General features: G+C 40.4%; 1 protein-coding gene across 2 annotated transcripts in view; it reads right to left on the bottom strand.

Annotated features, from left to right (window-relative positions):
* The window catches only part of LOC306965966 (gamma-aminobutyric acid receptor subunit pi), a 164,316-nt gene that overhangs the window by 98,588 nt on the left and 44,041 nt on the right, over positions 1-21,687 (bottom strand). For both annotated transcript variants that reach the window (XM_079560587.1, XM_079560588.1), the window contains exon 2: positions 11,339-11,431. In XM_079560587.1, coding sequence (XP_079416713.1) covers positions 11,339-11,391 — 53 coding nt within the window. In that variant the 5' untranslated portion in view covers positions 11,392-11,431. The remainder of the gene's footprint in view (positions 1-11,338; positions 11,432-21,687) is intronic.

The raw sequence follows: 21,687 nt of genomic DNA, 5'->3' as shown, positions 1-21,687 counted from the left end.
AATAAATATTGCACTGTCTGTTGAAGTTGGTTGGTCTTTATCACAGAAATACATTATTCCCAGAGTTTAGTAGATGAACTCACTCATTCTGCTGGCTTTCTGGACACAGGGCTTACTTTGAAAGTAGCGGCATGTCCGAATGTCCAAATTGCCAACAGAATCAGTGCACTACATAATCTACTATATAGTCTACTATATAGTGCAGGCCAGTATAGTAAATGAGGGGTTAGGGGCTATAGGTTGGACATTCTGACAGAGCCAATCTCTGCTTGCGAAGCTCCTGCTGTCTCATGAGTGTGAACACTAAGCATATTACAAAAAAACAAGAGACACAAACTGCTAGATTTTTGTCACATGGTTCTCAGGGTTATCTGAAATCTTTGATTGTTTTTAGACTTTGTTCTCTGCTTTACTAATGCATTTAAGTAAGATAATACATGTTTTACACTCAGTTTGGGCACAATGCAGTCCAACTGAAGTCTTTTTTAAATCCACAATAGTCCAGATTTGATTTAGCCTTGGTGCTCCTTGGAAGGCAAACTATTTTGTGAGGAGTTACTTTGTATGAGGACAAACGTGTTGTACAGTCTTATAATCTGCTAACCCTAGAGAAGGGCAAGTTTGCGTCCTGGATGGCCAAACCTCACAATTGTAGCCCAGATAACCTTTCTCTGCAAGTTTTGTATATCAATATCTTAAAGAGGGGGTATTATGCTTTTTTCAATCACATAGTACTAGTCTATATCACACTACAATGATGACCAAACCTTCTGTTGGTCTGTAAATGCAGTAAATTAGAATAACTGCCTTGTATAAAATTGCTCTCTCAAAATGGCTGTAGTGAATGTCTTGAAATAGGCCTCTCTCTCTTTAAGAACCTCTGACCCTTTCCGACACGCCCCCTCCACACGCTGTCTGTGGCATCAGTGGGGAGGGGGTTCTGCTGAGGAGCAGTGGTTGGTTACTCGGCTGGTGACGAAAGCTCGGAGGCGTCTCCAGGAGGTGGGGGCGTTCCTAGGAGGACTCAGGCAAACCTAGCCCTAAAATGGCTGCCATCAGAGTTTTTACAGATTACTCAAAAATACGTGAATGTGCCAAGGCAACACTTCAGGCATGTTTTTAATGAGGGAATGACATAATAACATGATGTAAAGCTTGAAAAAGTCGATTTTGCATAATACCCCCCTTTTAATGCTACGTTTACCCATATTTGGTTTGTTATTTGTGTAATAATATTTCTCAAAATCATCTTGAGGGCCACGCCCGAGGTTCTATGGTGGAGAGCCGGATTTAACCCCTGGGCCTAATGTTGCCTGCTCCATAGTTTCGAGACCTGTGCATGCATGTCATTTGTGCTTAAGTTTAGCAGTTAATTTGAGTCTTTCCTCATATGATTATTGTATTTTTATATCGCCCAATATGATTACAACAAAAACAGTGGCAGATCAAACCAGAAACTGCTTGAAAATCAACAATGAGACAGATATCAAGCTGAGAAATAGACACATAAACATAACGTCCAGCATTAGCAGAGAGAATATTGAAGGAAAATCTCTGGGTGAACCACAAACATCCTTTCCCACACTTGCCAATAACCTACAGCCACAGCACCTTTGGGAGACAGCCTTCCTCTGTATCATCCATTGTTCAACTACACGGCCTTTATGTCCCTCTGAGCGCTCCGTAGGTGATAAATCTACACCATATTAACCTTTTATGAGCTTGCTTAACCCCAACCAGCAGTAACCTTTCCACCAAACAATATGCGGCCAATTTCCTCAAGGTGACAAGCCAAATTTATGAAAAATACACAAAGGGTCGAAACCAGCGGCTGCATCTGCGTGAGTGTAGCGCATCTGTATTCCGTGGACAGGGCCAGAGAAAGCAGTTGTTACCTAATTCCTGTAAGTTCAATGCTATCAAGGTGCCAGGAGCTTAATTCGATGAGATTGCTTCGAGATAAGAGAGGATCAACTCCTCTTTCATCCAATGTCACTCGGGTCACGGGGAGTGCAGACAAACCTATTGGATGTGGACCGTTTATATGGTTTCGAGATTTAGAGAAGAAGACCGTTTTTTAAGAGCTGCCGTTCTGATTAGAATGGCTGGAATTGCGTGGTACAAATGGAGAAAGCCATCTGTGAGAGTGGTTCATAGACTAATTTAATAAGAGTGGATATGCAAATGAGCATGAGTAATTTGGAGTTTATTTAGCCGGCGCTGTCTGTGTCTTCTTCAGCGTCTTTCTGGGGGGAAACAAAAACAACAAGCAGCGCTCTGAGCCAGGCGACTGCAGCATTTTGGGAGAGAAAAATAAACTTTCTCCCAAAATAAGAAATCTTGCAAAATAGCATCTTGAAAGTTTTTGTGAACAATATGGAATGGAGACTTGATTACATGACACAAACCACAATTCACACAGTCTAAGTGGATTAGTTCTTCATTCCCTCACACATATACGTACGTAAACTCAGAAGTGCCCCGCCCCGCCACAGGGATTGAACCCGGGACCCTTTTATGTGAAGCACAAGCACTAACCTTGCTACCAATATAAAAAAAAAGATCAATGTTTTTAGATGTATGAAGGACAGATACATGAACCTCTTAACCTCTTAACTCCCGCCTGAACCGAGAGCAATTTCTCCAGTTCAGCTTTACCCAAATCCTGTAGGCCAGTGTAACACCTCATTTGAAAGCTAAGACCTACAAAACGAAATTGATCTTTTTCCTCACATCATCAGATTTTTTTAAATAATTTTTTCGATTTTTTTGTCCATTTTTTTGTCACTTTTTTGTCACTTTTTCGTCAAATTATTCGCATTTTTTTGTCAAATTCTAATAACTTTTTTTGTCCATTTTTTTTCACTTTTTCGTCAATTTTTTCTCAATTCTTCGTCAATTTTTTCTCATTTTTTTGTCAAATTTTTGTCCATTTTTGTCCATTTTTTGTACATTTTTTGTTAATTTTTTGTCACTTTTTTCACATTTTCATCCTTGTTTTCGTCTTGTTTCGTTTGCTGCTATTTTCGCACCTTTTTTCCCAGAAGCTTTTTGGATTGGGGTAAAGCTGGAGAAAATGTGCTCGGTTCAGGTGGGAGTTAAGGGGTTAACTGAACCTGAACCAAGCACATTTTATCCAGTTTGATAAAAACAAAAACAAAAAGCAGAAAAAAGCAGAAAAAATGCAACAAAAATTTGACCAAAAAAATGAATAAAAAGAGACAACAACGCAACAAAATAACGCTTCAAAAGGTTGATGAAAACGCAGCGCCAACGTGACAAAAAAGTTATGATCAGTTTTGCAGGTCTTAGCTTTCAAATGAGGCGTTACACTGGCCAAGCTCTCCAGTCAAGAAGCTTTAAGAAGTGGGTAAAGCCGAACTGGAAAAAATATGCCCGATTAAAGTGGGGGTAAGGTTAAATGTCATATTTTAAACGAAGCCTTAAAGGAAACACCTACCATTTTTCCACACTAAGATATATGTTCTTGCCTGAGCTTAGACGAGTTGATACGTACCTGTCTGGTCTGTGTGTGTGTGCTCAGTCACACAAAACGACCAAAGAGGTTGCTAGCATTTGGCCTCTCCCAACATATTCCTATAGCTCCAAACGGGGGGTGAAGTTGGAAGCTACCACGCTCTTCCACGGGCACAAAGACAAGCACTAACCTTGCTACCAGTATAAAAAAAAATCAATGTTTTTAGATATACGAAGGACAGATACATTAACCTCTTAACTGAACCTGAACCGAGCACATTTTCTCCAGTTTGACGAGACGTAACGCAATAAAAAAAAGCAACAAAAGAGTTACAAAAACATGACAGAAAAAAGCAGCAAAAATGCAACAAAAATGTGACAAAGAAAATCAATAAAAAGAGACAACAACACAGCAAAATAACGCTTCAAAAGTTTGATGAAAACGCAGCGCCAACGTGACAAAAAAGTTATGATCAGTTTTGCATGTCTTAGCTTTCAAATGAGGCGTTACACTGGCCAGACAGGTACGTATCAACTCGTCTAAGCTCAGGCAAGAACATCTCAGTATGGAAAAACGGTGGCCTGTTCCTTTAAGCATTTCAGACTGAGGGGCAAAATAGCAATATAGAATTGACTCATTTGGCGTATGCCTCAACCTCCGCATAATATCGTTTCTCAAGGATCTTGACTAGCATTTGCAATAGATCCCTACCATTTTTGTGTAAGGATCATTGTAGCTCCCGGAAGGGAAATGGTTGGAGACCCTGCTCTGCACTATATTGTTGTTTGTATTATCTTTGTGATGTATTTGACACTTGTAAGTTGCCTCTCAGACTTTTCCAGCTGTCTCTACTAACAAAACCTCTAAAAACTGGTTGGAGATAATCATTTTCTCTGAGGTGTGGACATGGATGAGGGTCAAAGGGAAAGAGATGAAGAAGCTGAGAAGATTCTGCTGATACAATAGAGTTCAGGATGGGGGTGGGGGAAAGAAGAGGAGAGAGTTTCATTTATATGAGTGGATTGAGAGGTTACTGGTTGAGGTCACACACTGTAATAGACAGATTATGAAGAGAAATGATGAGGAAAATGCTGTAATCCTGATTTGTAAATGGTCTCTTGTATACTCAAAGCGCTGTTTGACTTCATGGTTCCGTGATGAGATATTTTACACTTTAGGGCACGTCTAAGCGATTACAGGTATTGATTTTTGCGAGCGTTCATCATTTCAGCACACACAGTCTCGCGCAGTCCATTCTCAGCGATCTTTGGTCAAACCAGCGCCATCTTGACATTGCATTTGCTTTACTCCATTTCTATCCAGATAGATTCTCACTCGCTTGCCGTCCCCGACACTCGATGAACCTTCTCAGATAATGCCAAGAGTCACTAGTTATCAGCCAAGTTCATCTGTTTCTTCAGGAGGAGTCAGCTACTATGAAATGAGGAGGGTAATTGAAATCTGACATCGGTTTGGTTAGAGTGACCCGTCCCGTCAATCAAAAACTGGTTCTGCAAATACAGTTCAGAATCATTTTAGAGAATATACCTTCTCTGCTGGGAGTCTAGGAGCACCCTGGTGAGCTATAGTTACACGGAACGAGCTTGGAGTAAAGCTGCTGCTCCTTCATGTCCAGAGGAGCCAGCTAAGGTCTCGGTTGGCCCGGAAACGCCGCATGATTATGCCCCACAGAAAAGCTTGTGGAAAAGTGCATGGATAGGGAAGTTCAGGGCAGAGAACCTGGATGAAGTCTGGACAAGACATTTATATTGGGGATACCTTCATTCTGATGTGTTTTTTGGGGAAGTCCACTGCTTGATGCCTCAGTGGTTGAGTAAATAAGAAGGTCTTTGGTTGCTTCCTGCACAATAATGAGTCTCTGCAGAGCTTAATTTGTGTCTGTCTTGTCTTCTAACTGCGTCCCACTGCTGCTTCAGCTTCTCAAACAAAAACAGGCACATTTAGACTTTTATTCCAGCTGCCAAATATCTGCCTTTATAAATGTGTGTACCAGCGACGCTGTACCGTACATAAACCGTAGCGAAGCTTAAATAATTCACATTCTTCTTAGCTCTTGTGGTCAGAGTGTGACACTGTACCCAAGCGAGAGCGGTTTTATATAAGACTCTGGCTGCTCTGCTTTGTGACACGAGGGGCCGTCATTGCTGTAGTACCTCCATATATCCGCTAGTCTCCCATTCGAAAGCATTGCACTTTAGACACGTTAAAAACAACCTTAAAGCCTGGTTTCTAATATTCCTAATCTCCGGACTGTTAGAAATAAAGCTGTACGAACTACATGAGTCTACAGTGACGCCCTTCTGCCCTTTTTAGGAACATGCTTCGTCAGAGCTGGGGAGGAGGAGTCTGTAAATCCGCCATGATTTTCCCCTGGAATGTGGTCATTGTGGTAAACAAGGAGGAGGAGTGAGGAATGACGGTCTATTAATAATAATATCATAATAATAATACATCAATGCTCAGGCCCCTCCTAGGTAGAGGGAACCAAAACTGCCAACACCAACCTATCCTAGACTCTGGCTGCTTTGCAACAATGACACTAGGGGCCACCATTGCTGTAGTACCTCCATATAGCTGCTAATCCCCCATAGGAAAGCATTGCACTTGAAGCATTGGATCTACGTGAACTACATGAGTCTACAGTGAAGATCCCGCCCTTATGCCCTTTTTAGGAACATGCTTCGTCAGAGCTGGGGAGGAGGAGTCTGTAAATCCGCCATGATTTCCCCCTGGAACATGGTCATTGTGCGAGGATAAGTGAGGAATGACGGTCTATTAATAATATGTCTATGTCCCTCCTAGGTAGAGGGAACCAAAACTGCCAGCATCAACCTATTTTGTGAAACAGCAGAAGCCCAGTCTCAACAGGGGAGGGGGACTGAGATCTTGTCCCCTTCCTATAACATATTGGCCTATCGAGATCAGGAGAACGACCCTCCTTTATTCATGTCAATGTGTTAAGGGTTTACAGGGGAAAGGTTCTAAGGTTGACACTTTTCCTGTGATGTCCACAATACAATTGATTTGGAAAGCTAGCTAAGCATTGCACTTCGATACAAATTGATGTGTGGTGAAAAATACTGCATTGCGTGCGACTCCCGCCCGGGTCCTCTGTACTGAGAACTAACCTATGTTTTTAAATGTGTCCAATTTAACATTCCTCCCCTCTCATAACACATTCTCTTTAGGCATAATGTGCACCACAAAATGTTATGAATAATACAACAACACTGTCATTCCCTTCCTCTTGAGATGCTTTACTGTAAACTACAGTAAAGTAAGTGCGCTGCCTTTCTAATCCATGGCAGCACGAGTTTCACCCTGTACAAAAATGCATAGCAGAGGATTAATCATATTTTCATAAACATGTACAAAAAACCACACACCTTCCCCCACTCGCGTTCTTATAAACTGATACTTTGGTGAGGAAAATTCACTGTGACACAACAAGCATCGATTTGAATTCATTTCCAGCCAAGAGTTGGTAAAAAGGAATCCTAAAATTAAATCATTTCTTGCTTAGACAGTGCAGCAACAAGATGCATTTAGAAACATTAAACAGTGTAGTGAAGCGGTGACTCTGGAACCGAGCTTTTTATGGTGGTAATTTACATGGTTTTGAAGTCTCGATTGACTTTTGTCCCATGAGGCCTGGTCTCGTTCCGAGTTTAGTAAGCACTGTGACAAAGCTTTTTCCAGTGAGTGGCACACTCTTCAAGTCCAACCTTTTGTTGCTGATTCGATTTTTTGTAATGCGTCCTGTCTGTGTAATGACTCATGACTTCTTGAGACATTTGGTCTGGAGTTTCAAAGTGGTGTGATTATTCTTCCCTTTCACGTTCTCAAAGCTCATGCCCTACACTCAAAGTCACTTCTTACAGTCTGTGCTTTCTCCTGGACGTTTGACAACATTTATCTTCAGAAAATTAGGTTCAGACACAACTCTCTGCTCAATAAATCTGTATCTCTCAGTACAAAACCCAAAGAGCATCTTTCAAATGGTAGCACTAAGCTTTCCGTTATTATTAAAGGCTCTTTTTTGTAGTGAAATTCAATTTGTAATATACTGTAAAAGCAGATGTTTTTTTTTTTTTTGTCTTTAGTGAACTGGCTGGCTGCTTTGGTACTATGATAGTAAAGCTCCAGTGATATCCAGGACCGTTCTGAAACATGCTTAAAAAGGGGGTATTATGCTTTTTTCAATCACATAGCACCAGTCTATAGCACACTACAATGATGACCAAACCTTCTGTTGGTCTGTAAATGCAGTAAATTAGAATAATTGCCTTGTATAAAATTGCTCTCTCAAAATGGCTGTAGCGAATGTCTTGAAATAGGCCTCTGTCTCTTTAACCCTCGTGTCGCCTTCGCGGGTCTTTTAGACCCGCTGTCATGTTCCGGGCATTTGGATGCAAGGTGACACAAGGGGGCGCCCTTCCAACCTTCTCAGTGTAAACGTGAGTTGACTTTCTACAGAGTGAGACTTTAGGTCAGACACCATGAGTGACAGTAACATGACGCTAAATACAGTGAGCTCTTTGTTTGCAGTAAAAAGGCTGAGGCCTCATTGCTCTTCAGTCACAGACTGAGAAGTGAAGAAGGAAGTCACGGAGCTTCTGCTTTAGACAGAACTTCAGACTTCTGCTGCATGTAGGGGTCATATTACATCATATCAAATGTTGTAATCTGTAAAGCACTTTGTGATACCTTTCGGTATAAAAAGCGATTTATAAATAAAGTTTGATTTTGATTGATTTGATCATATTCTGAAACTCAAATCTGAAGTAAAAACATAAATGGAAAATAATTACAATTACAAAAATGCTGTATCTAATCAAAACATTTTTTTTTTTTTTAATTACTCTCATTCTAAAAAAGAAAACCCAAACAAACCCTTTTCATGTGTATCTGCTGTAAAGTCATGTTTGTCCCAGTTCCTCTGAGTCGTGGTGCAGCAGGACTGATGTGGACAGATGTTACAGAAGAAGCTCGTGAGGTTCATTTCTTCAACAGTTTCTATAGTAACTATTTTCTCCAAAGTTGAAGTAGATCTACCACAGTCCTGTCCACATCTGTCACGGTGCACCATGACCCACCATGACTCAGAAGAACTGGAACAAACATGACTTTACAGCAGATACAAATGAAAAGGGTTAGTTCGGGTTTTCTTTTTTAGAATGAGAGTAAATTTAAATAAAATAAATAAAATATATATAATAAAATTAAAATATTTTTTTGATTAGATACAGGATTTTAAAATATTTTTCTTTCATATATATATGTTTCTACTACAGATTTGAGTTTCTGAATATGATCAAATCAATCAAAATCAAACTTTATTTATAAAGCGCTTTTTATACCGAAAGGTATCACAAAGTGCTTTACAGATTACAACATTTGATATGATGTAATATGACCGCTACATGCAGCAGAAGTCTGAAGTTCTGTCTAAAGCAGAAGCTCCGTGACTTCCTTCTTCACTTCTCAGTCTGTGACTGAAGAGCAATGAGGCCTCAGCCTTTTTACTGCAAACAAAGAGCTCACTGTATTTAGCGTCATGTTATTGTCACTCATGGTGTCTGACCTAAAGTCTCACTCTGAAGAAAGTCAACTCACATTTACACTGAGAAGGTTGGAAGGGCGCCCCCTTGTGTCACCTTGCATCCAAATGCCCGGAGCATACCAGCGGGTCAAAAAGACCCGCGAAGGCGACACGAGGGTTAAGAACCTCTGACCCTTTCCGACACGCCCCCTCCACACGCTGTCTGTGGCATCAGTGGGGAGGGGGTTCTGAACGCGCCTACCTCTCCAGGAGGTGGGGGCGTTCCTAGGAGGACTCAGGCAAACCTATTCCTACAATGGCTGCCATCAGAGTTTTTACAGATTACTCAAAAATACGTGAATGTGCCAAGGCAACACTTCAGGCATGTTTTTAATGAGGGAATGACATAATAACATGATGTAAAGCTTGAAAAAGTCAATTTTGCATAATACCCCCCCTTTAAAGGAACAGGTCGCTGTTTTTCCGTACTGAAATATGTTCCTGCCCTGAGCTCCTACGAGCAGATGTGTGACTGTCTGGTCTTGGTGCGTGTGCTCAGTCACGCAAAAAGACCAAAGATGTTGTTAGCATTCGCCCTCTACTGGCATATTCCTATGGCTCCAAACGGGGTGAAGCTAGAAGCGACCATGCTCTTCCACGGGCATGTACAAAGACCAGACAGGTACGCATCAACTTGTCTAAATGGATGTGGAGCCAGGCTGATCACCTGGCTGGAGGATTCACCTATTATACATGTTTTTTGTGATGGGGAAACGGAGTACACGGAGGAAACCTACGCAGACATGGGGCAAACATGCAAAGTCCACACAGAAAGACCTTCTAGCTGTGAACCGTCGCGCTACCGTGCCGCCCAATGAATTAAAATATTCAGCGATGTGGTGACTCATGAAATAAAGGATTCATCCAAAGCGTTTCACTGCATTATCAAGTATTTTCCTTCATCTAAAACATTTACAATAAGGGTCACGGCAAACCACAGCAAATTCAACACGCTCTTGAACTCCTGATATTGTAATATAACAAAAAAGCTGGAAGTCTTTGGGGAAAATGAATAGAAATAGAAGGTACAATAGTCCGGAAAACAAAGTCCACAAGCAAAACATGATTCTTTGTTATCATGAAATCTGAGGCCATAATGTTCATGTAGAGCCGGTTATCCATTCAATTAAAATAGAGTGACGGCCGGAGCTAACAGCGTGCAGGTGGGGCACGCTGTTGTGAAAAAGCTGAGATTACAATGTGGCAGGGTAATTGTTGAGGATGAGTTGTTCAAATTTTTAGTTGTCAAAATGCAAGGCCATAGTTACCAGCACCATGGCCATAGTAACACGTTGGAACGAATGGCAGTTCTGGTGGCCATCTTGTGACCGGCCCCTCTAACCCTGTGCAATGCAATCAAATGGGAACACAACTTATTTCCTTGATACTGTTTTGATCTATTTTGAGTTTTTGCAGTTGTTCAAATGTTTTTTTCAGTTTTAGGAGGCACAGACTTTAGCGACATTTGTTTTTATATTAACACTACATGACCAATACAGTATTTATTGAACATGGGACGGGGATACAATGAATGCTAACGACCAGATTGCTAATCCAAATGAATGGAGAAAACAATGCTAATATGGAGAAATGACCTGATCCTCGACTTCGAAGTAATAAACGAATCACAAACAAAGATCTCACATTCTGCTGTTGGACCAATGGACATGTTGCTCCTGGCTTTTTGCATTGGTTGCTATAGGGGTTAGCCTCACAAGATGGCCGCCACATTTGCCACGTCAACGAGCCTCATGTCCGATCTAGAGTTTTATTGGATCTTTGGATATAAACAATACTGTATAAAAGTATGTTTGAAAGTTCTGTGAAAACATCGCCCGGTTTGTTTCATCTGATTTGGATGGAAGTATGGACGGGAGGCCATGAGGAGCAGGCTGATGTTAGCGACAACTTGCACCAGGTTTACGGAGGCCGTTGAACGCTGGGTAGCAGTGGTGAAGAAAACCCAGCCATCTACTAAAATCGGTTCTGAGGACTATGAAGCACGAATGTCGGAACCTGCGGTGATTGTGAAACGGCTGCTGAGGCGGCTGAAACGTTTGCCAGTGCTTTGACTCTGGTGTGAACCACCGTCAAAGAAGGAGATCGCCTCAAGCATGTGCTCCAGCTCCAGAACAACAATTGGTTCCATCAAGGCTGTAACATCTGAGCCAGTGAGTGTGTTTGCTGTTCGCTTTGACACTTTAATAGATGGACACTTAGAAACTTAAGCTTGTTACCTGCTGATGAGGAGGACGGTGAAGAAGGTCCCCCCGGAAAGGAACAGGGCCATGGCTGAGGGTCGGGACGAAACGGCAGCAGAGGAGATTTATCTGTGGAGGAACACACAGAGGACAATAAAGTGTCATTTACGAGTGATTGATTCTCTCTGACAACAGCGGTTCATGCATCTCAATGAGCAACCGCAAACAAGACGCACAGATGTGGCCTTATGTTCGCTGGAGTAACAGGAATGTGAAGATATAAACACACGTTTCCGCAATCACACTTTGATGTTTTGTCTGATGGCATCACGTCTAATTGATGACGTTTGAAATGATGCCAATTAAAATGCAATCAAATGAATACGACTCGCTGTATAACACATTTGTTTTGTTTCTATAATATGACTGCTTTGAATATCAATGTCAAATAACACCGTCTGCTGTCATCTAATCATAAAACACTATGAATAATTAAAAGTAAATCCTTGAATTAAAACGTCCAAAGAGAGTTTTTGTGTGCGGTGGGCTGTAAACAACTTCGCTATCTTAAAAGTTATGCATTGTCTCTATTATTGTATCGCTTTGAAGAGTCAGAATGTGCAAAAAGTTGAGTGAGAGTGAGAGGGCCAAGGAAAAAAAATGTTATACTCACTACTGCCACCTCAGGTCATACGTGTAACTGCAGCTTCTATATTAAGCTCATGCATGACGGCACTTCTGACCCGAATTAACAACTTTTTGAGGGACAGTGCAGGATTTTAGAGGCAGTTGTGGTGAACAGGTCTGGGCTCATTCTACACATTAGGACATTGCTGGAACATGTAGGGGGAAGAAAATACTTAGTTTTAACATTTTTAAACTCTGTATAGTCTGTTTATAAAACAATTTATAAGTTGAGGTACAAATGTTGATTTAAATCATACATTAATAACATCTGAATGTTTGCTCTGCGACTTGCACAATAGAATGGAGGTTCTGGTGCAAGGGCAGGTCCCACAGTTCAAACATAGGACGTTATAACCGCGACACAACCATCTTTCACCAAAGAAAAAAAAGAGTGGTGCGCACTGAATGGGTGCTGCTGCCGGATGCTCTCTCATCGAATGCAATTTCTCCATCTGTGAGATCAATAAAGTATCATCTTATCTTATCTTATAAGGATAAATACTGTATGTACAGTTATTATTTACAAAGCAACACCTGTGCAGAGGATCCTGACACTTGGCTCAGTCCTGCACCAGGAGATCTGTATAGGGTCTAATGAGCACATCGTTGACTGGATTTCAACCAGTTTGAAAAAATAGAAAAAATTGGATTCCACAGTTTTAAAAGGTCCTATGTGGAAGATGACGTTGTTTTTTCAGTTATGTTCCTCATTTTCATCGTTTACTTGTGCTAGCATGGTTCATTATTACAGTATTATCTATTTCTTTCTTTTGAAGAAGCAGGAATAAAACACAGAAGTGAAATTGCTCCTTTTTCAGAGCTGAGTCACAGTCGGACAGTAGCAGCTCGCGGCCATCACAGATGGTCTCCTCCATCTATTTTTAATCCAAACCTAATGTTTCTGCTAAAGAGATAACATCTCACACAGGTAGCTCTGTTTTAGCCGGAGTCCATCACGCCGCAGTCACGGCCCAGCAGTTAAAGACATGTTTCTCATTCTTCCATTTGTTTTTACTGTAATATTTAAAGCTTAATTGGGTAAAATGTATGGGCAAGTCATGAAGAGCTGCATTAATAACAAACGTAAAAGCAGAAAGATGTTCAACAGGGGCCAGGACTTACCTGAAAAGATATTTTGAATCTTTTGTGGCTAAATAAAAGATACTACGTGTGAGTCTATAATAGGGTAACTCTTCCTTCGAGTCCATGTTTGCTGAATCTCTCTTGCTGCTCATCACCCTGTGCTGTCCTGTCCAACAAAGCCTACAGGCCAAAAACTACAAAAAAACAGAAACAAAAAAACAATAAAAGACTAATTATGTTGCAGATTGGCAGCAGCGGGATCGTGTTCATTGTCATGCACTGCCCCGTTCAACTCTAACTCAAGACTTCGTAAAACAGAATTTTCACTGGAAGTTTAAGTGTCTCCCACCTCTGCCAAATTCCAGCTGGCTTTTTCCCCCGCTTGCTCCTATTGTAAGTTTGAACAGTGTCTTGCCTGGAGGACTCTCTCTCAGTCGCATAATGACCTCTTGTTAATGACTCCGCTGCCAGTTCGGTGCACATAAGTCTCTGATCGAGCTGAAAACTAATAAAAAGTATTGAGTTTCTCTTGTTCCTGCCCTGTCTGCTTTCACGAATCCCTTCTCTGTGTGGGAGTTTGACAAGCAAGAACCATGGCTGGAATGGAAAGGAGAGTGAATATGTTGAGTCGAAAGTAAGAACTGACTGATGTTGTGTTAAAATTAGTCCAATTCAGAATAAGTAATTTAGATACATGTCTTTATTTCACTTATTTCGGCTCCTATAGCCTCACTACTAAAGAACTGCCTTGCTTGTGGTTTATGGAATATTGGATCTTTTCAAGTCTCTAAAGGCATTTCATAACTTTCAAAGGGCAATGCTGCACGGTAATGTTAGCATCAACGACTAGCCTTGAAGTACAATCAATAAAAAGGCTTTTGAGATAGATACACATCACACACTGGTCTTTTTTCCACAAATGTCTGCTTTTAAAGTCAACTGAAGGACAAATAAAATGTAATCCATTACCCTTTAGTGATGAGATGGCTGTTAAGTGGCGAGATGAATTATATAGAAATATCCGCTCCATAAATGGACATGTCAGTTGTAATAAATGTTGAAGATTTTTCAGTATGAAAGCATCTCATTTCACTAGGCATCAACTGAATGTGGTGCTTTTTGAGCTTACAATTGTAGCGCGAGCATTCAATGTAGCAGCAAACCCAGGCGCTCTAAGCAAATATGCACAGCACGAGGAAGTACCTAAAATGCCTTTATTTAGACGGCCAGGTCTAGACACAGGTCTTCATCAGGGCTTAAAGGGGGGGTATTATGCAAAATCGACTTTTTCAAGCTTTACATCATGTTATTATGTCACTCCCTCATTAAAAACATGCCTGAAGTGTTGCCTTGGCACATTCACGTATTTTTGAGTAATCTGTAAAAACTCTGATGGCGGCCATTTTAGGGATAGGTTTGCCTGAGTCCTCCTAGGAACGCCCCCACCTCCTGGAGACGCCTCCGAGCTTTCGTCACCAGCCGAGTAACCAACCACTGCTCCTCAGCAGAACCCCCTCCCCACTGATGCCACAGACAGCGTGTGGAGGGGGCGTGTCGGAAAGGGTCAGAGGTTCTTAAAGAGACAGAGGCCTATTTCAAGACATTCGCTACAGCCATTTTGAGAGAGCAATTTTATACAAGGCAGTTATTCTAATTTACTGCATTTACAGACCAACAGAAGGTTTCGTCATCATTGTAGTGTGATATAGACTGGTGCTATCTGATTGAAAAAAGCATAATACCCCCTCTTTAATTAAAATGAATTTTTATGTATCGGCTTTTCTTTATTTTCAGACGTTAAACTACTGTACAAATGGAATTATGTAGGAAATGAACAAGGGCGAAATACTGTAACTCAGAAACATGTTTTATATTTTAAACTATACAAAATTGCCGTCCTTTATTCTTGGCATTCTCTCAAGTAACTTTGTAAGGTCATCCCTGAAATGGTTTCCAACAGTCTGTGAAGTGAAAATCATTTCTGATGACTACATTGTGAAGCTCACTGATAAAATGTCAAAACTGTGCAAAGCAATAATCAAAGCAGTGTTTTGAGGAATCTATTTCAACTTTTCTATTTGGTTTAAAAGATCTTTCCATATGTGTTTCATGAATTAATGCCTTTAGTGAGAATTTACTGTAAATAGTAGCAAAACTTTCTGTACGTCAGTCATGTATATGTCAAAATCACAGGTACTGCGTTCTCCATGTGTGGCTCATTTCCATTAAATAGGCCCGACCTCCGCACAGTAAAGTGAAGATATTACTGCACGGACTCCGAAGTACTCCTGGTATTATTACGCCTTACAATATAGTTCCCCTTTTTTATCCGCTTAGAAAATCCACATTGTTTAATTTTGTTTAACTATACTTTATAGTGTAACACTTCACATAACCATATTTAAATAGGGAAAACGTGGAGGAGCTTTGTAGCTTCTATCTTCACCTCGTTTGGAGATATAGAGGAGAGGATGAGAGGCTAAAAGCTAACGCCTAAGTCTACGTCTAAGCTAAGGTAAGAACATATCTCAGTATGTAAAAAACAATGGCCTATTCCTTTAACCCCTTAACTCCCACCTGAACCGAGCACATTTTGTCCAATTTGGCTTTACCCCAGTCCAAAGGCTTCTGGAAAAAAGGTGTGAAAATAGCAACAGAACTGAGACGAAAACAATGACAAAAATGTGACAAAAAATGATAAAAATGACACAATTTTGACAAAAAAAATGACAAATGTGACAAAAATGTCACAAAAAATGTAAAAATATTTGACCAAAAAAAAATTATGAAAAAGTGCCTAAAATGTCACAAAAATGTCACAAAAAATGGAAGAAAAAATGACAAAAATGTGATAAAAATTTGACCAAAAATGACAAAAAAAGACAAAAATGACCAAAAAGTGACAGAAAAATGACGGAAAAATGACCAAAAAAAATGACGAAAAAATGACAAAAATGTGACAAAAAGTAAAAAAAAAAAGAAGAAAAAAAATGACAAAAAAGTTACAAAAATTAGTTGAATACCCCCAAAAAATGATGGGGAAAAAATCTGATGACGTGAGGAAAAAGATCCATTTAGATGAGTTTTGTAGATCTTAGCTTTCAAATGAGGTGTTACACTGGCCTACAGGATTTGGGTAAAGCTGAACTGGAGAAAATGCTCTCAGTTCAGGCGGGAGTTAAGAGGTTAATGAAGGAATACAGATCACATATTTTGTCAGGCAGGGCATCACATTGTGGGTAGTAGTAGTAGTACTGCGTGAAATATGTTCTCTATATTTGAACCCTCAGTTCCTCTGCTCCTGAGGGAACTTACAAGAGCGCTTTGGAATCCTTCTCCAGATATTGAGCCAGGATCTTTATTAGCCCATGTTATAGGTTCGATACGTAAATGATTTTGTCTTTACTTCGGATCTGAAACCTTTGCTTTATCTCGAGCCAACAACTGGACACTATCATAACTGGCCCGGTGCCCACAGACCATAGTCACAGACCGCGTTTTGACATTAACTTCAGCTTAATAGTATTACAGCCAGGACTTGTAATTGCGCCCAGGCCCATCAGTAACTTTGATCTCCACACTCCTCTGAGACCGCGTCTTATTTACCCCGTGTGTGCCAAATTCCACGCGCCGCCAAATTGTCTGGACTCAGTCAATGTAACGGAAAAAAAAGACACAGCCGACGGTTGGAGCCGACACTTTTGACTCACTTCCCCGAAATTACGCTTGTATTTTTGTGGGATCTCCAACTGCGTATGCCAAAAAGCGCTTAGCAATAGGATGTGTTTTTCATCCTTACAGTTCAGAGCTAAAGAGCAGATGGTGACTGTAATTTGTATTAAAATATGCTGTTGCATCAAATTATCCTTTTTAATTGCCTGAAACGGCCATTGATTTTTTAATTTTTCTTTTTATGTTCTCATAAAAGCTGGATCAAAGCAAACCACTAAGACCATTTATTACAACTGTTAATGTTCATACCTATTTAAAGCATTTAATTTTGTAGTTGATGATAACGCTAGCTCTAGGCTCGTTTGGGCCCGACTGATTTCAGCAAAAGTTAATTACTCACACACAGAGATAATGGGAAAGAACTGGATGCCGCACAGAGAGGGCAGATTAAAGCAGAGTGTCTGAGGGGCATTACAAGATGATTTGTGTTAAAAATGTGTGTTTTTGTCCATAAACTGGATTATGGATTGGTGGATCGATTCCAGGCTACTTTTCAATATCGATAACAAGTATTGGTACTAACTATTATAAAATACGGCGCGATTATAGACACAAAAGGATAATTTACTTTTTGATATTTCTATCTTATATAAAACACCTCCACAGCAGAGGATTAGATCAACCCATCCATATCATGCCTGGAGCTGAAGTAAAATAACAGGTTTAACAAATGAATGTGGCCTACACACTCAATAATACGAAATAACCAGTTTTATAAATGTGTATTGATTCAAATGCAACTGTGGCATCAGCCATCACTAAATTGTTTCCCAGCAGGCATTAAATTAAAATTTCTTCAGAGACAGTGACATTACTTGGCTTTCTTTCTACTCCGTAACCATGTCAAATATACAAAAAAATAGAATCCAAAACCCCTTCATTTGTAGATTTGGCCAAAGGTTTCTGTCTTGCTCAATGCATCCAGTATGCTTTAACCCCTTAACTTCCACCTGAACCGAGCACATTTTCTACTGTTTGGCTTTACCCCAGTCCAAAAGCTTCTGGAAAAAAAGCTGTGAAAATAGCAACAAAACTGAGACGAAAACAATGATGGAAATGTGACAAAAAAGTGAGAAAACATTGACAAAAAAGTGACGAAAAATGGATGAAAAAGTGGCAAAAATGTCACAAGAAATTGACAAAAAATTGACGAAAAGAGACAAAAATGTGACAATAAACGACAAAAATGTGACAAAAAAATGACAAAAATTTGATAAAAAATTGACGAAAAAATGACAAAAATGTGACAAAAAAATACACAAAAAAAAATGACAAAAAAGTTACAAAAATTAGTTGACTACCCAAGAAAAAAATGATGGAAAAAAAATCTGATGACGTGAGGAAAAAGATCCTTTCGGTTCAGGCGGGAGTTAAGAGGTTAGATATTTTAGTTTATGAATCAATATATGCTGTTGCAAAGCATAGCAAAGCCACGCTGCCAGCAGGGAAGGGCCTGGTCGGTACTTGGATGGGAGACCGTTTGGGAACACAAGGAAGCCTAGCGAATGTAGTGAGTGAGTGAGTGGTGATCAGAGGGGCCGATGGCGCAGACTGGTTGCCTCGCTTCTGTCAGTCTACCCCAGGGCAGCTGCGGCTCCAATAGTAGCTTACCACCACCAAGTATGGAGTGAATGAATAATGCAATGTAAAGCGTGCCCAGAAAAGCACTATATACAACTAATGCATTATTCATTTCTACTTTTCATTTGGGACTTTTTAATTATATTTAAAAAAGGAAAAACAAGTCTTTAAGTATGACTCGCTGCTCCCAGTACAGTAAAATCCCCAAACTAATTGTTGGTTTATCAAGCGGTTTGTCCATTTTTAATCCCACTCTCTACTGATTTAGAGAGTGGGACTAAAAATGGACAGTCCCATTACAAAACAGCCGTCCTCAAATATTTATGAATAGCTAATGCGGAACAAGAATGCTATGACTAATAATTGGATGCCTATTCTTGTTGCAGTGTTACGCAACCCCCCTGCATGTTTAATCCGTCATCTGCAAATCATAAAAGCGCTGGAACAATCACAAGGGCTCGTGTCCCGACTCCTTGTCGTCCGTAACATTTCAAATGCAGAAAAGGAATTGTCTTACACCCCTCGCACTTTATATGCACTAAAGCGCTGTGTCCTGAAAACCAGATCAGTAGAAAAGAAAGATTAATAACCTGTCATGCTACATGTATGTGAGAACGTGTTAAGTGACTTAATGTGTAATTATGCAGAATTGTTTAATCTAACTACTCTGTTATGTAACTATGCTGAACAACGTGCGGCGATTGGCTGTGCATTCAAAGCCACCAGCCTCAATGGGAATAAGTAGAATGGCAACGCATGTAAGAATAATGAGCTGAGCTTTAAAATATGCAGCGGTAACTCCATAATGCTATTATACAGTGTGCTGCCACTGAAGTAAATTAGTGCAATGTGTTGGGCCCATTTAATTATTATTTATTTATTCATGAGCGCTTCCCCCAGCAGGCGGTAAGCGTGTTCGTGGCATGAGCGACAGCATGGCGACGTCAGCACTGCGGTTTGTTAGCAAAATTATGTTAAGTTCGCACCTGGTTTTGAAGTGTTTAATATGATAAAAAAAAAACACCCAGGGGAGTCGCAGCGCACACTTAGGCAGTTTCACGTGGTTCAGTCTGTTGCTGATTTGTCGAAATTAGCAGAAAATTGTCAAGCAAACAATCATACCCACTTTGTTGCACTGGTAGATTATGTATACCTGCTGTTTTGTCAATTTGCAATTGTTAAAGCAGTGCCCCTAGAGGCCATAAGCGAAACTACAGGTGTCGTAGCATGTTGCGATTTTTTTTACTTATTAATTGTCCGTGACCGAAAATACTACGCTGACAGAAAAGACAAAGGGAGAGAGCGATATGGTAAATCCAATTACACAATGGAGATCAATTTTTCCACTCAAACTTAGCTGTAAACACTCGTTAAGTGGCGCTAGCCTTCAGTTAGCTTTGCCCGTTAGCCTGTTAGCTTCTTCTTCGTGATTATATTAGTGTGTATTGATTGCTTCAGTCCGGTATAGTCAAGTTGCAATTGTGGTTTTCTGGCCAGAGACACCAGGGGGAGATGAAAGACCCTCCAATCATCCCATTAACACTTGTATTACCCCCAGAGGGACTACGGAAAGGATTTATTTTGGTAAACAAGTTGCTTAGTACTGCTTTAACTGCGTCCAAATTCATTCTCAACTTACCTGACACATTTTCATCCCAATTCTTCACAGGGACGAGTGTCTAAGCACGTTTCAAAACTTCCATGGTCACTTTTCAGGGTCACTGTCACAATAATGCTAAGAACAACTTGCTTGCTAGCTTTTAAGCGGGAAAAGTCTGCTTTTAAAACTTAATGAAGGAGGAACAAAACTATTTAATTCCACTACCTAAATAAATAAATAAAGGGTACAGGGCCTTTAATGTCATTAAAGGTAAAGAGTGCAGATTAAAATGCTTTCAATGTCATATTTACGGCTGAATACAATTTTTAGCCTGGATTTGAACATCACCAGAATTGAGGCCAGTCCATAAAACTGAAACACACACTGTTTTTCAGTTTTCTGGGATCTGGGACCAGCAAGAGACCCCATCCTGAGGTTTTCATAGCCCAAGATGGTCCAAAAGGCTCAGACATGGCTGATATACTTCAAGCAGAGCTGTTTTGAAGTTGGTTCTCTGAGTGACAGGAAGCCAGTGCAGAGATAAGAGCACTGGACTCATTTTGTTGTCTAGACTAGCAGGAAGCATTGTGGATGTACTGCAGACCGTTACAATCATCTAACCTGCTGGACAACTCTCTTTAAATCTGGTGCCAAGAGACTATGGTTTAGAAAGAATGACACATTATATTCACACATGGATTGGCCACAACAGTGTCCAGACCTAAACCCTATTGATAATCTATGAGATGAGATAAGGCTTTGTGTTTAGGTCGGACTCCCACGTCATCTATGCAAGATATTGCTACAAAATTAATGTAATTTGAAGTTCTTTTGGCCGGGTAAATTTCGTTTCAGTCCCCTCTGTAACTAAATTAATGTGAAAAAGGATATATCAACTTAATATGCGGCAGAGCACGTTTATGCACCGCTACTACACGGTGTCTCTGCCAAAGTGGGCAGGAAGACAAATGCACCGAGCGGAGAGTTACTGCCGAAGTACTTAAAGCATCTTGTAGTAATAAATTTGGCTCCTTCCAAAAGACCGTTCTTAGTGATCATGATTGCATGCTGCTTGGAAACGCATTAGAAGGAGAAAGCCATAAGCAGCGACAGTGCGGTTCACCGGGACCGTTCAAATGATCAGAGAGGAGCTTGTAAGACTTATTTCAAAACTATATGTAATGGAGACATTATGGCAAGCATTACAAGTAAACACCACATACTCTGGGAAGGCTGCAAACACGATTTTGTCTGGTATAGGCAGCTGAAATTAACTGCATGATGGACGAACAGTGTTAGTAATTGTTTAAATGGCGCGTCAAAATGATCAAGTGAGTGACATAATAAACGTCATTTTCTGTCTTGACACAAAATAAAAGGAAGATATGGTGCATTCCAAGCAACTGGTTCCACTTGAAAATTACGACCTCAAAGAGTTCCAGCTGAATAAAGTGTATGTAAACACAACAGCTAATGCTACGACACTGTGCCAATAAGATGCTAATGTTAAATGGTTTTTCAAGCTTTACATCATGTTATTATGTCATTCCCTCATTAAAAACATGCCTGAAGTGCTGCCTTGGCACATTCACGTATTTTTGAGTAATCTGTAAAAACTCTGATGGCAGCCATTTTAGGGATAGGTTTGCCTGTCCTCCTAGGAACGCCCCCACCTCCTGGAGACGCCTCCGAGCTTTCGTCA

Source organism: Gobius niger, assembly GCF_951799975.1.
Source record: "Gobius niger genome assembly, chromosome: 7".
Lineage (NCBI taxonomy): Eukaryota > Metazoa > Chordata > Actinopteri > Gobiiformes > Gobiidae > Gobius > Gobius niger.
Note: the sequence above shows the minus strand (reverse complement) of the source record. Positions and strands in the feature narration are given on the sequence as shown.